This window comes from Cebidichthys violaceus, unplaced genomic scaffold, assembly GCF_023349555.1.
Source record: "Cebidichthys violaceus isolate CVI_PGR_0920_01 unplaced genomic scaffold, fCebVio1.0.p SCAF_32, whole genome shotgun sequence".
Taxonomy (NCBI): Eukaryota; Metazoa; Chordata; class Actinopteri; order Perciformes; family Stichaeidae; genus Cebidichthys; species Cebidichthys violaceus.
In genome coordinates, this window is record NW_027176506.1 from 592,929 (window position 1) to 614,097 (window position 21,169).

A 21,169-nucleotide genomic window follows, 5' to 3' on the forward strand; every position below is an offset into this window, starting at 1 on the left:
TCTGCTACACGGTACCTGTTCAGAGACATACGACCGCATCTGGACACTGAATTCTACCTGTGAAACTGCAAACAATAAAAACAGCCAGTCGTTGGTTTCCATGTTCATGGTTTAATGACAACAACTTGAAACTCACTGAAGTGACCCTGAACAGCTGACAGCTATTCTATTAAAACAATGACATCATTAGACAATGACTGAAGTAACGCGCAGTTTAATGCCCGACACAGGAAGTAAGTGACCGTCACAGACAACAGTAACTCAACAGGTTACGTCTTCTACTGAAGATCAGCTGTGCTCTGTGAGTGGAACCATTTTATCTCATGTGGACACAAAGCAAAATCTACTTTTAGAAAAGGTAAAATAATTAATAATTCAGGAGGGAAGGGAATTCCACAGCCTATGATGGAAGAAGGTTACCTACAGAAACTAGAAACATATGCCAGCCAACAACCAAGGCCTGTAGAACGGGTGAGAGCTGTGCACTCGGTCCTCCGTCTCACACTTGCATCACCGGACGAGCCTCTTTGGCCCGGAGGTCAACTCCAGACGCAGCGAAGCCGGTTCCACCCTGTCAGGACACACAGCACAAACATCTCACTGGTTTGACCAAAGACATAAACGCATCCTGAGCCTGCATTAGTGAGCAGCATACAGCAGTAAAAGACCTGCTGCTGTAGGTGGGCTTTCAGACAGAGGCCATTACCGATGTGTCTCACTGGGTAATGTCCTCAGTGGACCCTGTCCCTCACGTCAACAACGTGCGGTCTGAAAGCACCTCGAGGGTCACCTCGGTAGAGTTCAGGGAGCCTCCTCCACACGTACCCTCTGCATTGGTATGATGTCTCTGTCGGACAGCTTGTCTCCGGACACGGGGTCGATCATGTCCTTCTTGATCAGCTTCTCCACACACTCCTGAGTCACCACCGTCCCTCTGAACACAGAACACAGAGTCAGCCACGCTGCCACGGAACGCCCAACATGTGGACGCCAGAATGGAGGAAGACGTGCGGACACTCACGAGGGGCGCAGGACGGCGCAGGGGACACTGTTGCCCAGGACGTCTCTGGTTACTGCACATACATACCTGTCCTAAAGAGAGACAAGACGGGATCACACCAGTGAAGTGCATCCGTTCATAGGACAGGACCGCGAGGTCACGGCCTACTGTACCGTTTCCCATCACCCTATCCACAACCATTTGGGTTTATGGGTTTACAAGTTTCACTATTTAGTCTCTGATACCGTCCACCTCTGTGCGATAGTAGAGTCCACTTAGAGTTGGTCTTTGTTGACAATAAGAAACACTTATTAAAACACCAGACCTATCCTTTCATCCCTGGAGAGAGCTGCAGAAAACACACATCTGGATACAGACGTCACACGTTCTAGTGTAGTTCAAAATAATCGGGAGTTGGCAGCCGTCCTTCTCTTTGTGTGTGCAGACATCAGCGGACACTAGATTGGTTTCAGTGACGTTCAGGTTAAAGGACTTGACTTAAGTTCAACACAACTCTTCACGAGGTCAGCGGTGAAGTGAACTGACCTGGCGGGTGAGCAGAGCCACTCGATCCAGGCTGGAGTCCAGAGGGGTGAAGCGCACCGTGATCAGCTCGTTCATCTTAATGGGTCGTCCTGACATGGGACACAACACGGCCTTACTCTGACAGGAGGGACAGAGGAGGAGGGACATTTCACTTCACAGGACACCGCTGCAGTGGAAGAGCAGCGCTGAGGTCCAGTCAGCCTGACTTCTGCCTTCGAAGCAGTGTCAACATCAAACAGACAGATACACAGAACAAACAGAGGACACCATGACATTTAAAAAGACACACACACACACACACACCCCCACCCCCACCCACCCACCCACCCACCCACACACCCACACACCCACACACACACACACACACACACACACACACACACACACACACACACACACACACGTCAAACTTCCTGGGTGTGACCAGTAGTGGTTTCTGGAGATATGACTCATTTTGTGTAACCTTCTTTCCACTGTAGATATGAAGAAGCAGGTTTGCTTAATGTTCCTTGAATCTATCTGTACTCAGAGATGTGGTACGTTGACATGGACCATGTGACGCTGCTGGTTTTGTTAAATGATGAGTGTTTCTGTTGAATCTCCTGAAGAAAAGCAGCCTAACCTGGGCTCAGACGTCAGACGTTTACATGCTTAATAGATGAACTCAGTTCATCACTGACGTTACGTCAGAGGGACCACCATTAGATTCAGGGATGTGAGGCGGTGGTAACATCACAACACAAGCATCTCTCTCTCTCTCTGTCTGCATGGTTCACTGTGAGCGTGACCACTCACACATTACACCAACACGGTAACGTCTGACCAACGTCAAGACACAGAAGAGCACTCAGTCACAGGCTTTTCTCTGACTTCAAGCTCATTCACAGACGTGTTATTCCTCCAGCACCCAGCGGCGGTCGCCCTCCCTCGCATAGTGGAAGAAGACACTCACTGGTTTCTTGAGCAGGGTGGGCTTGGACTGCGGTGTCAGAGAGGGGATCCAGAAGCTGGGCAGGCTCTGGCTGGAGGAGGCAGCTGAAGCAGCAGTGGAGGGTTCTGCTGAGCTGCTGTCCGTCCTTCCCTTCTCACCTCCTTTGATCAGTCCTAAGGGAAGAGGAGACAGTTTCTACTCTCTTAATTGGTTGTTGTAATTATGACTGGGAGCATGAGACACGATATATATATATATATATATATATATATATATATATATATATATATATATATATATATATAGATAGATAGATAGATAGATAGATAGATAGATAGATAGATAGATAGATAGATAGATATAGATATTCATATTCAGTTTGACTGAGAGTGAGATGACAGGAATAATAATAAAATAATAATATGTTTGCTGAAAGGTGCATTGGATTTCTGCTCAAAATATTCGGTGACATCACACATTAAACAACACCTCATTAACATAGGATGTTTATTTAGAGATCCTTTAGTGAACTAAGTTAAATAAACTAAAGTAAGACGTGTAACATTACTGTTTGGCATCTTAAAGCACCACCCGTCATGGACTCATCTCAGGAAATATTCATCTTTGATCCGCATTAGTTGGGGTTCAGTTTCTTTATGCTTTTCCAGGGAGGACCTGTATTAGCACCATGAATTACATCTATATAATCACAATAACACAAAATCATATTTTTCACCATTTGTAATGAAAGAAAATCGATCAATGGACAAATGAGAGTTCTGTGTCCACCCTCCTGTGAACGAGATGTGACCTGTGTCACAGGAGAGCCGGTAAAATCAGAACCAGGACACAGGTTCTGGCACACGTACCAGATGTGAACGGGTTGATGGGTTTGGACACGATGCTGTTCTCCCTGGTCTTAAACCGCTCCACCCGCTCTCTTTCCTCTGACTTGGACTCCAGTTGGCTGCTGCTCTTCTGCGCCTGCTTCTGCTTCTCATACGCCTGAAGATTTAGAGGGAGAAAACACACAAGAGAAGAGAGAGACGTTTATCTGTATGAAACAAGGCAATAAGAATCTTTATGACAAAAAGAATGTTACACTCAAAAATGAGTTTCAGCTGATGAACAATGTAACATCAACACATTATCATCACACACAAGTGTGGCTGATGAAAGCTCCAAACCAGCCTCCAGTCTGCCCGCCTCAGTGCTCAGGGTGGGTGGGTGTGTGTGTGTGTGTGTGTGTGTGTGTGTGTGTGTGTGTGTGTGTGTGTGTGTGTGTGTGTGTGTGTGTGTGTGTGTGTGCCAGTAGAGTTAAGGAGCAGCAAAGCGCTAACTTTATCTATGATCGAGCATCAGTCAGCAGAGCTCTCAGCTGTATTCATGTTCAATGTATCAGACGGCCGCTTCACCATGAAAAGTTGTTGTCTGTGATGCAGTTTGAAAAACCTGGAGAGGGAGTGAAGAAGAAGAAGAAGAAGAAGAAGAAGAAGAAGAAGAAGAAGAAGAAGCAGAAGAAGAAGAAGAAGAAGAGTTCTCCGTTGTTAAAGAGTCCCACTGTGGACACACGTCTCTACAAAACCAACCGTGAACAACAGTGTGGACACAAGTCACCAGACACAAGTACAGGGCTTACCTTCATCTTTTTGGCAGTTTCTGTCTTCTGGTGCAGAATGTACTCCAGAATGGCCTGTCTTTCATACATGAATCCATCTGGACTGAGCACAGCAACAGAAACAAGACAACGCCGTTCACACGTGTGGTCACATGTCCGGGATGTACACAGCTCACTCGCGTGTTCGAGTGTGTGAACGTGTGAATGTGTGAACGTACGTCATCACAGGATCCTGACAGGGCTGCAGGGACAGACAGCAGCAGTCGAAGTCTTTGATCGCATCTTTGCCCAGTCGAATGCTCTGAGTCCCGTAACCAGACGCCGCTGAGCAGGAGGAGAGCACACACGACATAGAGTAATGGAGGAGGAGACAGTCCAACAATCAATGAATGAATCAATGAATCAATGAATGAATGAATGAATGAATGAATGAATGGCCTTCGTGCTGCCTGCAATATCATTACAATCAGTTCCACACTATGAAATACATGCATGGGATGTGTGACGGATGTGTGACATGGGGTGAAGTGTCTTGCCCAAGGACACATGGACACGGGGATCAAACCGCTGATCTCCTGATAGAAGGATGACCTGCTCGACCACTGAGCCACAGTCTCATGTAATGGACATGTCCACAAAGACACCAACCATTAAGTAGCAGCAGGGCTAGACACCTGTCTAGATGGTTCAAACCATCTAGACAGGTGAACGATGGCTACTTTTCTCTCACTGTAGAATAGGACCACAGAGAAGACTGAACAGAGTGAGAGAGACAGAGACAGAGACAGAGACACACACACACACACACACACACACACACACACACACACACACACACACACACACACACACATGGAGCTACTGTCAGTGTCCGGCTCATCGTATCTTTGAGGAAGAGGAGCTTCTGCCTTGAAAGAAGCCCGTTCTAACAGGAAGCAGCGGGAGTGTAGACGAGCTAACGCTAAGTGTAAGTCAACAGTGACGCTAGCTTGACAGGCTCTCACCCGTATCTTTCCTCTTCTCGTGGTACGTGTACACAGCTCCGGCCGTGCAGTTCTTTCCATGGCGCGTCATTGTACTTCTGCGTTATTGTGCTGGTCTGGAGGCGTTTAAAGAGAGATGTGGTGTTATCGTAGCAGGGAGCATCGATGCTAACACGCTAACATTAGCTGCTAAATGTGTACATAAAAAAGACGTGTATTCAGAAAACGATGCATTAGAAAAGGACCAAAATAAGAGTTGTGGCTAAAGAACAGGTTAACACTTACGTTAGCAGTGATGCTTGTGTAAGTTACGAAGCAAGCACCAAAACATCGACACGGCTTCTTCTTCTTCTTCTTCTACTACTTCCGCTCACTCCACTTCCTCCTCTTCTTCTTCTTCTTTTGCTTTTTATGGCACCTGGCATCCTTCATGTCGCACTACTGCCGCCTTCTGGTTTAAGTTCTCCTAATGTCCCGTTACCGGTGTTGTATCAAAGACTGTTTCCCTCTCGATGTGTGTTTCCACTATATTGTATATACTGTACATACCAAACCTAACCTATAGCCTAAACCTATAGCCTAAACCCAACCCATAGCCTAAACCAAAACCCATAGCCTAAACCCATAGCCTAAACCTAACCCATAGCCTAAACCTAACCCATCGCCTAAACCTAACCCATAGCCTAAACCAAAACCTATAGCCTAAACCCATAGCCTAAACCCATAGCCTAAACCTAACCCATAGCCTAAACCAAAACCTATAGCCTAAACCCATAGCCTAAACCCATAGCCTAAACCTAACCCATAGCCTAAACCAAAACCTATAGCCTAAACCCATAGCCTAAACCTAACCCATAGCCTAAACCTAAACCCATAGCCTAAACCAAAACCTATAGCCTAAACCCATAGCCTAAACCTAACCCATAGCCTAAACCTAAACCCATAGCCTAAACCTAACCCATAGCCTAAACCAAAACCCATAGCCTAAACCCATAGCCTAAACCTAACCCATAGCCTAAACCTAAACCCATAGCCTAAACCTAACCCATAGCCTAAACCAAAACCTATAGCCTAAACCCATAGCCTAAACCCATAGCCTAAACCTAACCCATAGCCTAAACCAAAACCTATAGCCTAAACCCATAGCCTAAACCTAACCCATAGCCTAAACCAAAACCTATAGCCTAAACCCATAGCCTAAACCTATAGCCTAAACCTAACCCATAGCCTAAACCTATAGCCTAAACCTAACCCATAGCCTAAACCAAAACCCATAGCCTAAACCCATAGCCTAAACCTAACCCATAGCCTAAACCTAAACCCATAGCCTAAACCCATAGCCTAAACCTAACCCATAGCCTAAACCAAAACCCATAGCCTAAACCCATAGCCTAAACCTAACCCATAGCCTAAACCAAAACCCATAGCCTAAACCTAACCCATAGCCTAAACCTAACCCATAGCCTAAACCAAAACCCATAGCCTAAACCTATAGCCTAAACCTAAGCCATAGCCTAAACCTAACCCATAGCCTAAACCAAAACCCATAGCCTAAACCTAAACCAACCACCAGGGTGCTCTATAGAGGTAATGATGGTTAACCCTGCTCCATCACCTTCACCCTCTCTACTGTAAGAAAAGAAACACAAGGCAATATAAACAGATATAAATGATTAGGATTTTAAAAGAGTGACACGAATGAGATAGAAGATAAAGATGAGTTAAAATCACACAGTATGGGAAAACAATGACAGGGCTGAATTTGAATGAATGGTGCCAGCTTTCATGTCATAAAATGCAGTGGCAACGTTTGAGCTCCTGATTTAAAAGAACTGAGAGTTTCAGGTATGTGGTGCTTGGTCTCTGGGGACGGTAAGCAGACCACGTCCCAGAGCACCGGAGAGGCCTGGACGGTTCAGTAGCAGAGCCTTCCAAACCAACCGGGAACGTTCATTCGTTCACACTTAGGGCAAAGATCCTAGAACTAGACGCATGTGATCTGGAATCCAAAACCCTTGTAGCTCAACAGGTTCAATGGCTATTTGGTTTCCTTTATGCTGAACTGAATACACTAGAAACATACTGTGTTTTACCACCATATCAGATTGTGTGAAACATCTTGGAACCAACATGTTCCGTCTGACACATGAGCTAACTGCAACAGTCAATTCATGTTGTGTAAATCTCACTGTAGTGTTCACAACAAATACATGCAGGAATCCTCAGAAGAAGTGTGAACTTCACTGTGAGCCGAAAAAGATGACATACTTTTAATGGCTGGCTGTTTTTCATTTTTATGATATTAGATAGAAATATTCAAGCTGCCGTGTGTCATTTGAAAACCCTTTCTCAAAGTTGAGCGTGACGTCCATGTCTGTTTCCTTCTCTTGTGCATCAGGGACATCAGTAAACGATCAACTTTCAGGCGCTGTTAGCAGGACCTGTGTTTCCTTCTGCGTCTGAACAGCAGCATTTCCTGCCTATGTGACTGTGGATTTCCTGTTAGCAGACCCCTACACCCACTGCACATGCAGCTCCAGCTAGCAGACGCACAGCCTGAACCCTGCATGTTTGCTGCTTGTAGGAGATATCATTCATGTGGAGATGACGGATGATGGAACATAGACTGAGTTCATCAGTCTCCTAAAGGAACCAAAAAACATTCCTATGTTTCAGAAGCATGGGTTTCTGAGTGTTCTGTCAACAAAATGAATAAGAACAAACAAATTCCCAGAAGAAATAGACTCTTGACTAACGTAATCAGGAAAGAGCCCCATCTTCTTGCACAGATAAGCAAAGTGTATGAAGTCCCTGTTGACCCTGCAGTGATCATAGCAGCAGTTCCAGTGCAGACCATATAAGGTCAGGTTCAGGATGTGGGTTGCTATGGTGGCACAGTTCATAACGTCCAGAGTTAATGATGTGGTGAGGGTGGTAAAGGATGCTATAGCAGATAGTAAGTGGGGCTAGACCTCCTCCGTAAACAGCTATCCCCCATAGACAGCCCACCCAGCGGTTATCAGGAGCACTTCTCTCTATCTGCGCTCTTTGAACATGAGCCCGTCTCTATCGCTGCATCAGCACCCAGCCCACCGGCTCGCCCTCGCTTCCCATCCTGACGCCTGCTGCACGTTCTTTCTGCGTTCAACACAAATCAGCTTTATTGGCACCAAGTAATCAAGAACAGATCAGGGAGAGCTCACATCTTCAGAGAATCTGCAAAAGTAAATGCGAATGTGTGCGTAGTTACGCCGTCATGACTGTTATATGATTATTAGGATTCGGTTCATTGAGATGAGCAGTAAGTGCTGTCCTGTGCCACCATCACAACGAGACGACGTGACGGAGAGAGCATGTAGAGAACCTGATGTAGATATGTCATTCTTCTTTCATGGATCAATTTGAGGAAGGTTACGGTCTCCTTATCGTTCCACACGTATCCAATGCTCTTGTTTGCATATTTAAATAGTTTTGATTATATGGATCATCAGTTAGCCTGCTGTAATGTTAGCTCCATGCACGTTGTCAGTTGTCTCTGCTTAAAGCGGCGATGTGTATTTCTGGCCACATGCTCCGATCAAATAGATCCAATCGATACAATCGTATAGAAAAGCCAACCATTAAGTAGCAGCAGGGCAAGAATACACAACAGCCAACCGAACAGCTGAAAGAGTTGGTCAACATATCGTCATTATGTAGCCTGTAGTCTCTTTGTGACGCCAGCGGCCTCTACGGTCTGTGTACATCTTGGTACAATCCAAAGAAGAAGAAACGTGAAAGCCACTTGTATTTCCGTTGTGTCCTCTGTGACGCCAGGAGACTAATTGGCCCTGGAGGAGTGTGCAGCAGCTCAGGTGATGGATCTTCAGTTAGCAGTCAGCTGTAGCGACACGCATTCCCAGCATCTGGCACAACCCCCAGCACCGGGTCACAGGGGGCCGGTGGAGCGCCGGGTCTAGCCTGTTTAACAGCAGCAACAAAAGGTTTGCTGATCCGACCGGAAGTCAAGGCGGACCCCCTGGATCAGACCTCAGACGCTGGAGCTGGAGTTGCTACAGCTGACCTCTAACTGAAGGTCCATCTTCTGCCCTCCTCCCGGTGAAGTTGTCTTCTGGCGGCAGGAGGACGGAACCAAAATACGGGTCTTTCTCATTTCTGCCACTTTGGAATTAATCCAACGCACATTTCTTTGTCCCCATGTTGGACTGAGGACAGACCGGACGCTGCAGTGACTCACTATCGCCTCTCGAGGAACAAGTAGTATTAGAAGACGGCTAGCTGGTTAGCATGCAGATATCTCTGCAGCACAATACATGGTCGTCTTTAATATAATGTCAACACTGTAACCTCGTCATCTTCTGTTGAGTCTGTGAATTCACTTTTTGAATGCTTTAAACTAAATTCCGGTCTCATCTTGTACATTGCCCCTTTAACGTGAATGCTGCTGCACACATCAGTGTGAGTATCCGGCAGAAGCTATGGTGGAGGTTCTGGAGTGGATGCTCCAGATAAAAAAGAACCTCTGTGGAATGAGGACTGAAGACGAAAGAAATCGCTCAGGAAAGCTTGAAGACAGTGATCCTGGGGGCGGGGACTATGAGCTCTTATGAAGGCACCCGTCAACAGTGTTCGTGTTATGACTCACTGCCAGAGGGGGAGACAACATTTCTGATCTCCAGCTTTAAAGCCTCCGACATAGTTTCTGTGATCCGTTAGCCCGGTGTTACATTTACACTACAATTGAGGCTTAATTCCAGCTGCACCATAACATTGTTTGCCAGGAGTTCAGCGCCATGCGGCGGTCTCTGTATTCTTTTACATGTGGGTGACAGCAGATCTCCTCAACCTCTCTCTTCAAAACAAACATTTATTTATCTTTCTTCTTGGCAGAACCAGCCAGAGGTGCAAACGCCAGCGAGTGGACTGCAGTGTGGAACCTGTGGCACGCATGCTGCATGCACAGTCTGCACAGTCACTAACTGTGGATTAGTGAAAATGGAAGTCACGCTGACCAAAGCGGACGTACGTGAACTATGAATGGACTTAAGAAGTGAACTCACCCTTTAATATGGAGTTGTCAGGGAGTCTGCATGCTGCTCAGCCTGACTGATGAGTGATCTGTTAACCTGTAAGATCAACGAACACCTGAGGACAGAATGGAACCATCTTCCATCAGTAACCACCTCCATCATGATGTATCAGTGAGACTTCACACTCATCATACAGTACAGTGACGCATGGCTGAGTAAAGTGAGTTTTCATCTTTAGAATCAATAAAGGTAACAGATGTTAAGTGTTGACCTCCTCCTGACCTGCAGAATTAAACATCTGCATCTCTTTATCTCCCCCCCCCCACCTTTGTGGTTTCTGGGTGTTTGTTGTTAGTTTCCTGTCACAGAGGAAGTGCCTCACCCTGCCGCCTGGCTCCCTATTGGCTCCAGAGGAACAGTGATTTTGGGGGGCGAGGGAGTGAGGAGGGGATGGGGCAGCACAGAAGGATAGAAAGAGGGAGCAGGAGGAGGGAGACGCCGGCATGAGACGGGGGCTGAGGACAGAAGACGGAGAGCAGAGAAACCTCCAAACAGAGATGAACGAGAGCTGAGAGGGAGCTTCACTGCAAAGAGGAAATGGCTTCGTGTTGGAGGAGGTGAGTATGAAAACAACAGCGCAGCAGAGACATGAACGAAACCTATACTCATTGGTTTTCCTTTTTACTATGACTGACTCCCACATGTTTTGACAGTAACATGATATTTGTCCACTAGTTTTAACAGGTGAGATATTAGTAGGATTCAGAAAGTGACTTGATGATTGTTTTCGTGTGATCTCATGCTCCTAGTGCACTAGTCCTCTTTCAGGCCTGCCTTGGTCTGGTCACTCCCAATCCTTGTACCAGCGTCTTGGTACCGCAGTGACGCTGGACAGGTTTGGGGGGGGCTGTGCTGAGGACTGCCGGTGCTGTGTGAACCACTATCTCCTGCTGAGTCTTTCCTTTGTCATGGATATGTCTGTCTGCATTCACAAACACTGTCTATCTTCTGCTCTTTGACTTTCTGTCCAAACATCATGTACTAGTAAAGCTGGAGGACGGCGTGTGTCTGTGAGGGATGTCTCTCTTCCTATCACCATGATGCTATGCTGTGAACAATGTATTTAACATGAACGCAGAGAGGATATTCAGAATGCAATCAATAAATGAATACAAAAACTAAAGATCTTTGGGTGTTTTTCATATCAAACACTCTTCACCAGGACTGTGTAGCTGATCCTGAGGTATTGTCTCTATGTATGTTATTGTCTTGAGTGTAAATATAACAGCTTTTATGTCACTTGTTTTTTTTGTTTTTATTGCAAATAGTTCAGAACACATGTAATGTAATCTCAAGACATCCACTTCATAATGCACCTGAAGTCACAATTCAGTCACATTCAGTCAAAGCCGTGAGTTGAATCTTGTTAATTTTGCATGGTTTATGTTACGTATTGTCCAAAACATTTCAGCTCCAAAACTTAAACTTGATGTGCAGCTTGGTTTGAGTCTGACCATCAGAAGCTCAGCCGGAGCAGCACATCATGTCCTGATAGACCCTGAAGAGCCCTCACTCTGTCACCCTGCTGAATCTCTGACAGGGTGGAATGAACAAGTGCACTTCATTTACTTTGCTCTGGGCTTCATTTGGCTTTTTATATGTAGCATGGGCCTGTTACATGGTTTGCTGGTTGGTCATTCTCTGATCTACTGATCTGACTGTAAGCCTTCATGATGATAATAAAGCTGAAGTACATCTGGCAGCAGGGCCTTGATGCACAATACTCTAATAATAAGACAGTTTAAGATCAGCGTCCTGTACATGTAATAAAGGCACATTTACAGTATAAAGCAGTGCTACTCACATCTGCACGGGCTGATCTGATATTTACATATATAGTATATAAGTCAGTGCTTTTGCATCTGTTGAAACAAACACTTGATATGTAAGGGCGTGGTTGATCTTAATCATCCCAAATCACTTCATGTGCTTTGATCAGCTTTATCCATGGTTTATTTACGTCACAGGAATAATGACCCTTCAGGAACAAACCGGCTCCTGTGGTCCAGGGTGAGCGGTGTGAGCCTGCGGCCGGCCTGCAGCGTGTTGAGGGCCTGGAGGGACATCTAGTGGAGCATTACACGTACTGCACCAGTCCATCGCAGCTCGTTCACTACAGGAACAATGTGCACATGACATGCAGTGTAGTTTGGTGATCATAAACTTACTATATTCATAACAACTCGGAAACGTTTTTCAAACATAAATCGAGCTGCCTTCATATAAAAACGAGTCAAACGAATTTAAAGAGCGTCCTGGTTTTATTATTATTATTATTATTATTTTTAAATCTCTGAAGAAGAGGCAGAGGACGAGACACTGCAGCACATTGCTCCAGCGTGGATCCACTGATCACATGAACGAGACCGTCCCCCTCGTTATGAATCACGCTCCCTGTGAGAGGACCGGTATCGGTGTGACGCTCCTCCCCGTGCTCAGGACCGCGGAGCTGCGCGCACAGACGGGACAGAAGACGAGCGGCGGTCCGGGTCGAAACTCGCCGAAACACACGAACAAGGTACGGAGAAGTTTGATTTGAGCGGACCTGCGTCTGTCCGCCACGCGAGCCGCTCTGTCGCGTGTTTGTGAACTTTACGGGAACTCTTTCCGTGAAGTGTGAAGCGTGTCGCCTTCCCACAGAAATCCCTCCGCGGACTCATTGTAGCCGCGGTGACCCTGTCGGTGGTCGTTGTTAGTTGTTAGTTAGTCCTGAGTATTAAACTCTCCACGTGACTTATGATAGAGAACCGTCTCAAAGAGAACCCAGTCGGGTTGGTATTTCCTGGTGCTTGTGGCGGGTCCTCTCCGACCGGTTCCCGTCCCGGTCCCGTAACCTCTTCCTCTTCCTCCTTCTCCTTCTCCTTCTTCTTCTTCTTCTTCTTCTTCTTGTTGACTGGTTGGATGCGTCCCTATACTGTGACCCTCAGAGCGTCCTGTCTTAATCTACTCATTGTTGCGGGCCCTTGTTATTTCCTAGCGACTCCGTTGTGAGCTGGACGTGATGTCTCGTCCTCTGAGTCCTGTCCTCGACTCTAACGTTGAATGTATAGACTTCTGCGCTTGAGTGGCAGGTTCACCCTCTCCCTCGTTACCCAGAGTTATGAAAGCAGCAGCAGCCCGGGGAGAGTGAGCACAGAGTTAGTCTGGACTGAAGGACTACAGGATGAGACCGGTCTACACACTTTGAGTTTCAGACTCGCACCACGACAACAATGTAACATCCTTCAATAAATCACTACAATAGAATGAATGACAATAGAAACAACGTCCCGTAACGAGTGTAATCTCAGCGGAGACGTGGTTTCAGTGGTGACAGGAGCGCCGGTCTGCTGGGTGAAGGTCCTGTGTTTGTTTGACCCGTCCACCACCTGTGATGGTTCCTCTCACTTCACTCCGTCAGCCGTTATGCATCCAAAGACATCAGACACATTGACCCGTCCTGTTGTCTGTCACTGGGTCTTTTGGTCCGTCTTCTTCCCTGAGACCTTCATGTTTGGATGTCTGGTTTTCATTATTAGCGCTGTGTGCTGAAGACAACAGCCATGAAACGGGCCTTTTCTTCATGCCCCACTGCTGTTTCAGGTTCTGTTTGCTAGAACAGGACAACCCTTCAGAACCTTCTGTGTCCTTTGTGTCCTCCTAGCGTTGTGTTGTTTTGGTACTGTAGGCTGCACATGATGACCGTGATTACTCGTGTTTGTTATTCAGTGGTCCGTCTCTGTTTGTATGCATTAGAAAGCTGTCGCTGCTTTAACAATGACTGGAGTCTGCTCATGAACACGGCTGACATTTAAACTAACAGCTATCGCCATGAACCGTACAAAGTTCATTTCTCACATTTAGACAATTCTTTTTTGCGTTACAAGTTTTCTGAAGATGTATTTTAAATGTGCAATATGTTCTTATTAAATATGTGATCCGTTTCCAGAGATCTGACCGTTGGTTAAAGCCAGGTTCACTCTGGTTTGTTGACATGTTAGAGTCAGAGGCTTTAAAGAGGGAATGTCTCTTTGTGTCACATCAATCAGAACATGCTGGCCATGTTGTCAGTGATAAGGCGTCTATGAATGATACATGTACTACAGAATGTCTGGACACCATATAGACACCGGACCGTTCTCTCATTACACCAGCTCTACAATAACCATCGTCAAACAAGGACAGGCTTCTGTAAGCCACGCTTCCTCTGGAGATTAAGTTCTGATGATATCTTCTACTAACCCTTATCGGTACACCTGAAGGACCAGAGGTCTGGGTCTGTTGGTAGAACTTGAACATAACAGTCATGCTGGGTGCTGATGGGTGAAGTAGGGAACGGTCTTGTGGCGTCTCATGGAGAACGGGTTAGATGTCTGAAGTCTTCCCATTGGAAGAGAGCTCCTGGTTTCACTCCTAACTCGTGACCTGAAGAGCTCGCTTCCACCGAAAAGAGAGCAGACTGGCTCCTCAAAGTCTGCTGGGACTTTTACAACACGGTGTGCTTCCTGTTTGACTCACGCAGCTATAACACAATCAATACTTAATTATAAAAGGTTTTAATCACATTTGTGTCTGAAAAGAATATTCAAACTAAAGAAAATGTGATATTGTGGACACATTGCGTGGGTTTCTTAGTGTTGGTGATGTTATTTACTGTGTGCCGACACTGACACCAGTCAGAAGGTCTACGATGAGGGAATGTTGACGGACTGGACTGTCACGCTGTGCTTGTTTGTGCTTTACTTTCACTTCGCTGTGGACAGAATGTTTCATGAAGCTTGATTATTAATTCAACCTGTTGCTTTTCACTTTGTGGATTTCCTCAAGACGCATTTAAAGGAACCAATATTTCATACTTCAGGCTTTTGAGGTTTATTGATTGTTTTCATCTCACTTCATTGATTTCTGTTTCTTTTAGTACAGTATGAAGTACAACTTGTGCAGACTGACTCCACTGACTCCAGCTGAAGTCAATCTCACAGTATAAAGGCATGGATGGATCAGTATTCAGTATGCTATTGAATGGATTACCCAGGTGGCAACCTTCATTTCTTAAAGATGAAGCCAATGCTGGAGGGCCTTAAAGCTGCATTCTCTCTAGTGTCCACCAGGGGGCGACTCCTCTGGTTGTATAGAAGTCTAGTCTAAAATGACTCTACTTCTCTCTTGATTTATTCCCTCAGTAAACATTGTAAACATGAGTTTATGGTCTCCATCTCTAGTTTACAGTCTTCTTCAATACAGCATGATGTTCATTTAGTACATTATGCTCCATTTAGAGTCAAACAGACCATAAAGCAGGGGACGCTTTAGGGGCGGGGCTACACTGTTGATTGACAGGTCTCTAACAGTGACGTATACGGCGTCTCTACATCACTCTACATGACCATATTTGGATTTCGCAGTCCAAATATGGTCACTTCCATTTACTGGTTGCAAAAAAACAAGATGGCGACGACCAAAGTGCCAAAGTGGAGATGTCAAACGGCAGTCCACAAACCACTCTCCACTTCTTATAAGCAGTTTCTGGGATTACCATGAATTGGGTTATTATTCAAATTCATCTTGAGGATAATTAGTATGTGTGACAGTTTCTTCAATAGTTGTTGAGAGATTTCACTCCGAACCACAGATGTGACCTCACAGTGGCACTGAGTCCAGAGTCAGTAGAATACGTCCTGTGAATTTATTACCCTGTACAGAGGTTCCATTTGTTTCTGTAGCGCAGAAGCTGTGACCCCAAGTCATCCACACCCCCATCGTCTACACACAACCTGATGTGACTGACCATTGACTAAATCACGTTTTTGTTTCACCTGGTGTTAGTGATGTCAGAGTCTGCAGGCCGCCCTTCCTCCGTCTCCTCCGTCTCCTCCATCTCTCTGCTGGAGGTCAAGGCTGAGACTCATCTAGTGATCCAAGCTTTCCTCCATCGAGCCCTCTCCGTCCCCCCGAAAGAGAGGCCCGGCACGGTCGGAGGGGCCTACAAAGAGCACAGCAAGTACAGGTAATGGAGCTCCACCCTCTGGGCTTCAACACACGTCTCTCCTTTCCCCTCAGACTGGACACATTCACTTTATTTCCTCATTCGTCATGTGACTATGCATGTTTGTAGCATGTTGTAGCACCCTGAATGGAAGCCGTCTCCTACCGGCCCTGTTGTTCACCACACTCTCATCCGTTCCATGCTAGCTCCAAGCCACAACCAAAAGCCAAGAACGGCTGGGACTCTCCAGCCGAAGACGCCATTTCAGCAGATGAGAAGAAGACTGGATTCAAGGGCTTGATCAAGCAGCTTCGTCCTGCCCAAGACCCCAAAGGCTCATTGGAGAGAGACAGTAAGACGAGAGTGTCACACCTCAGAGACCCAACAGAAGTAAGGAGATCCTTTTATTAGGCACTACACCCTACCCTAATAAAACAAGGCCCGCTGTGCTGTTGAGTGAAGGTTGAAGCCCTCTAGTGATGATGCTGTAAGGTTGGTCCATCTGTCAGTCTCCGTCTCCAGAGACAGATACTTGACGACAGCTGACCAGGTGTCCTTCTTTTGGTTTTAGTGAAACACAAACTTTTTCTCCACTGCATGGATTTCTCCTTCTATAAAAAGCTGTGGCTGCAGTTTGATGGTATTTACTGAACACTCCCCAGAGCACGAGCCCTGTTGAACCAGCATCACACAGTCAATTCATTTGAATGGGCTTACAGCCATGAGTGAGTACATCAGTAGCTAGCTAGTGCATGCTGAGACACTGTCTGATGTGATGGGATTACAGATGAAGAGCCTCCTGAGCCAGTCACTGCTCGTCATCCTCATCAAGACTCTTTTAAACATGTCACCATGATATTTACAACGGGATACATGCTTTACACTACAAACATCTCCATCAATGTTGTATTCATACCTCATGACCTTACATGGTATATCTAATACATGGACTTGCGTTCCATACTTCTGAGTATATTCCTCATGTGTTGTCAGTGTGATATTGAGCAGGAGAACCTGTTTCCACAGGATGGAGTCAAACCCCCCTCCTCTACATCAGAAGACGATGACTGCGAGAAGAAACAGCAGAAGAAGATGAAGCAAAAGAAGAAGCTAAGAAAGAAGCTCTCCGAGTTCTTCAGGGGAAAGTTAGAGAAGCAGGAGAAAGAGGGGCGGGACGCTCCTCCTCAGAGGCCTTCCACATTGGCAATTGATAAAGATGCGGTGACCCCCCCGACCCTCATCTCTCCCAGTAAGCTCCGTCATTCCAGTGTGCCTGAGCTGGAGCTCATTCATTAGCTGCTAAGTCTGAGTTGGACTGTAAATGTTGTCTGAATCTACAGTGTAATAAGCTGCACCTTATTACAGTGTCAATGCAGGGAGGATGACTGTCAACACGATGACTCTAACAGCTGTCCTCACACACACAGCACAGTTATGGGTGGTAGAAGCTCACTGTTTGACGTAGAATTCTGATTTGATGCTGTAGACCACCCTCCTGAGTTCTACAATGAAGTAGCAGAGAAACTGGAGAAGATTGCCCAGAGGTCCACCAGTACCAAGAAACTGAGTCCCACAGTCCAGCCTTCACCAGGTAATCGCTCTCTCACACACACACACACACACACACACACACACACACACACACACACACACACACACTCTGTGTTGTTTCAGGGAAGTCCTAGTTATCATTGCTGAGTTGGGTAATAGATCAGTTGAGTCTGTGTTCACTCTTCACTGAGACTCACAGTCTCACTGTTTAAGTCTCAGTGAGGAGCGGTTCAGCTTCACTGTGTCGTGTTTCACAGTGAAGCTGAACATGTGAGGGACGTACGCTAACGAGACCGATTCACATCAAATCCTTTGCATTTGATGGGGGTTAGAGCTTAGCGTGACGCGGAGCGGCCGAGGACCGTTGGCTCCGCCCACACCTTCCTCAGCTGCTGTTAGATCGGGAGGAGGACGCTCTGACTTCCGTTTGACTGGGACTTGAACGCGCTCTACTACCCTCAGCATGTGCTGGCCTTCACAGCCCAGACAGTGAGCTTACACGGTTCCGGTAAGCTCACCCCAGCATCCAGGGTTTGACTTTATTAGAAAAATACAAAGATTAAATAAATGAAGATTTAAGTGAAAACCATCCTTCTCAAACGTAACTATCCCAATGACTACATATTAAACGTGTGTTTTCAGAGGTACAGATTATGCCTTGACAATAACAACACAGTGTGTGGAGGTGGATGGACGTGTGGTCCTTGCACTGTTTAAAGCTCAGCTTAGAATGCATTATAAACCAGCGTTACATCTAAATAACTGCACTCATGGATCTGTTCTCCTCCTTTGTGTTTGGTCTTCTCACTGGGCGCTGTAGTGGACTAGTCTGTAGTGGACCAGCCTAGACACGGACTGAGAGCCTCAGGACCTGCTTTGACTGTGATGTGTTGCATCTTTTCTTCTAGTGAGTGAGAAGGAGGCAGTGGTGCAGCAGCTTGCTCAGGTTCTGTCCTTGGAGGGAGATTCTATCAACGTTAAGGTAGGTTCCTCATAACGTGCGTTGTTATCCATTTGTCAGATATTAGCAGCTCTTTGTGTTGAGAGCAGACTTTACATTGAGGGGATTTTAGACTCTCAGATGCAGTGAAGTGACGTCATTGAGCTGCAGTTGACTGCTCTGTGGACATAGATGGTTTGTGGCTCAGCAGTTCTACTTTTCTAGCTCGCATGAAACCTCCGTGTGCCTTTGACTTGATAGAAACACAGCGACGAGGCATGAAGACAAATGAATATACAAGCAGCTTCCTTACATGTATGTTCTTCTGCACGCATGTGTAAACTGCCACGACATCATGCAATCTTCTGTCAGATCGAGTCGGACCCCTTCCTGCGCTCCAGCCTGGCCCGCCTTTCCTACGCATCGTTTTCCAAGCTTCTAGACACTTTCAGCAGCAGCCTGGTACCCGGAGCAGCCGTCCCGCTGCCAACGGCTAGTCCGACGCTGCGCCGCATGGCCGTCACCATGGAGGTCTCGCGGCGGATAGTTACAGCCACAGGAGCCCAGCGCATGCAAGGCTATGCAGAGTGCTATATGGAGAGCTTTGCCCCCTGGGTCAAGAGCCATGGAGGATGGGTGAGTGATACATTCAAACCTTTTTGTCTTCCTTTATTCCAAAGTAAATTCTCTGCGACATTTTAAAAACCCACGGAAGAGTCCCATTGGCTGAAATAAGAATCCGAATCCCTGCTGCACTCTACAACGTGAAATGATCTGATGTCATCATGCATCTGATGTCTACTTCTCACCGCCGTCAGTGGTCTTTATTTGACTGTTTATGCTTATTGTTTCATCTTCAGGAGAATGTGGTGCATTTAGAGGAGCCACTGGAATACGACTGAGCCAGACTCCAACCAGCCGCTGGTCACCACTGAGGACCTCACTACACAGACTCATCTGGACTGTGACCGGACTCCAGAAGCCACTTTGATCCATGTCAGTCTGGGATTTAGGCATCAGGAAGGACTTCTTGTTTTTACTGTTTTTACATGAAGTAGACGCTGTGTAGATTATTTAATTGAAGTATCTGTTGATCAGTTCCAGAGGGTGTTTTGACTTTTGGTAGTGGCGGTTTACCTCTGGCTCAGGATGTCGGCCTTTCAAACTGTTATTTTGTTCTAACCCTGGTAGAGAATAAAACCTGATCTCAGTGAGATAGGTCCACTTGTGAGCGTTATTGCAGATCCCTGTGAAAAACACCTTTTACTTGCGGTGCGCTGTATTCTTCATTCCTTTGTAAGCAGCTCCGTGGACTGGGCCTGATGCTCAGAGGTACGATGGATCAATCAGTGGAGATGCTAGAGCAGCGACGAGAACAAGATCCTGCACAGTGGACCGTTGTCTCATATTGTCTCATATTGTCTCATATTGTTTACATCATCCAGGTTTGAACATAATTAAAGGTAAACAGTGTGAGGAAATGTGAAACGTTTTGTATTGTCCAAAATAAAAACACACTATGTCATAGTATGTTTTGTACGTTTTATATTTGCTCTCTGTCAGAGGACATCGTGTACATCGTGTACATCGTGTACATCGTGTACATCGTGTACAGCACACAGGTGTATTGTCGTGGTGCGAGGCCCAGCAGCAGAGCGGTGGCGTAGCATTCCCTTCAAGTTAAACTCGGAGCATCACCAGGTCACACTAGGCCTGAATGAAGCTGTTCTTTTACTATTTCAATATTTTACTTTATTCTTAGTTCCATCTTTATTTACAGTTTCACTTTGACACTCGAGAAAGAAGTCACCAACGCAACATGTATTCATATTTTACACACACACCGTTAGTTGCCTGTAGCTCCTCACAGGATGCTGATTGGTTCGTGCTCTGTCTGTCCTGGTTAAACTCTGGTTAGACTCTGGTTAAACTCTGGTTAGACTGGTTAAACTCTGGTTAAACTCTGGTTAAATTCTGGTTAAACTCTGGTTAAACTCTGGTTAGACTCTGGTTAAACTCTGGTTAAACTCTGGTTAGACTGGTTAAACTGGTTAAACTCTGGTTAGACTCTGGTTAAATTCTGGTTAAACTCTGGTTAGACTCTGGTTAAACTCTGGTTAGACTCTGGTTAAACTCTGGTTAGACTCTGGTTAGACTGCCGTTTGGGTAAAACCCATGCCCTAGGCCTGCTTTTAAGCCATGTTTTAATTGTGTCCTTTCTGTTTTGTTGTGCCTCCTTAAATGTAAATGATTGGCCTTCATATGGTCCCGTTGTGTTATTTATGTTTGTAATTCCGCTCCTGTTAAGCACGTTGTGACTAATGTCTGTGAAAAGCGCTTTATGGATAAATCTTTCTCAATCTTAGTCGCCGGTAGAAGCATGATTTGAAGCTTGGTAACCTGGTGAATGCATGGCTGGTCTCAGCCGTTTAAGCTGAAGTGGTAGTAATATGGTGGCGTTTTGATTGGTTGCCAAACATCAAGAGAGAGAGTCAGAGAGAGGAGAGGAAAAAGAGGAGAGTGCTGCTGCCTGTGAGTGGAGCTG

General features: G+C 46.1%; 3 protein-coding genes across 3 annotated transcripts in view; 2 read left to right on the forward strand and 1 right to left on the reverse strand.

Moving 5' to 3' along the window:
* Positions 1-99, forward strand: part of rcn3 (reticulocalbin 3, EF-hand calcium binding domain) — an 8,435-nt gene extending 8,336 nt beyond the window's left edge. The window contains exon 8 of the mRNA XM_068724760.1: positions 1-99. This exon is cut by the window's left edge and continues 182 nt beyond it. The gene's annotated coding sequence lies outside the window, so the exon portion shown is untranslated.
* Positions 92-5,468, reverse strand: nosip (nitric oxide synthase interacting protein). The gene is made up of 10 exons (XM_068724761.1): positions 5,364-5,468; positions 5,100-5,194; positions 4,314-4,419; positions 4,117-4,198; positions 3,347-3,482; positions 2,499-2,650; positions 1,547-1,663; positions 1,022-1,092; positions 826-934; positions 92-571 (listed from the first exon to the last, which is right to left on the reverse strand). The coding sequence occupies exons 2-10, from the start codon at positions 5,167-5,169 to the stop codon at positions 500-502; spliced, it is 915 nt and encodes a 304-aa protein (XP_068580862.1). The 5' UTR covers positions 5,170-5,194; positions 5,364-5,468; the 3' UTR covers positions 92-499.
* A 7,021-nt stretch (positions 5,469-12,489) lies between these two features.
* Positions 12,490-20,151, forward strand: bcl2l12 (BCL2 like 12). The gene is made up of 8 exons (XM_068724849.1): positions 12,490-12,686; positions 15,974-16,154; positions 16,340-16,523; positions 17,160-17,382; positions 17,620-17,724; positions 18,593-18,666; positions 18,997-19,260; positions 19,485-20,151. The coding sequence occupies exons 2-8, from the start codon at positions 15,976-15,978 to the stop codon at positions 19,524-19,526; spliced, it is 1,071 nt and encodes a 356-aa protein (XP_068580950.1). The 5' UTR covers positions 12,490-12,686; positions 15,974-15,975; the 3' UTR covers positions 19,527-20,151.
* The last annotated feature ends 1,018 nt before the right edge of the window (positions 20,152-21,169 follow it).

Excerpts from the sequence above, each read along its gene's own strand:
- nosip (XM_068724761.1), bottom strand. The coding sequence starts at position 5,169 with ATGACGCGCCATGGAAAGAACTGCACGGCCGGAGCTGTGTACACGTAC. Across the intron at positions 4,420-5,099 it reads CGAGAAGAGGAAAGATACGG|CGGCGTCTGGTTACGGGACT; the intron begins GTGAGAGCCTGT and ends CCTCCTGCTCAG. Across the intron at positions 1,093-1,546 it reads TGGCTCTGCTCACCCGCCAG|GACAGGTATGTATGTGCAGT; the intron begins GTCAGTTCACTT and ends GTCTCTCTTTAG.
- bcl2l12 (XM_068724849.1), top strand. The coding sequence starts at position 15,976 with ATGTCAGAGTCTGCAGGCCGCCCTTCCTCCGTCTCCTCCGTCTCCTCC. Across the intron at positions 17,383-17,619 it reads CCCGACCCTCATCTCTCCCA|ACCACCCTCCTGAGTTCTAC; the intron begins GTAAGCTCCGTC and ends TTGATGCTGTAG. Across the intron at positions 18,667-18,996 it reads GAGATTCTATCAACGTTAAG|ATCGAGTCGGACCCCTTCCT; the intron begins GTAGGTTCCTCA and ends ATCTTCTGTCAG.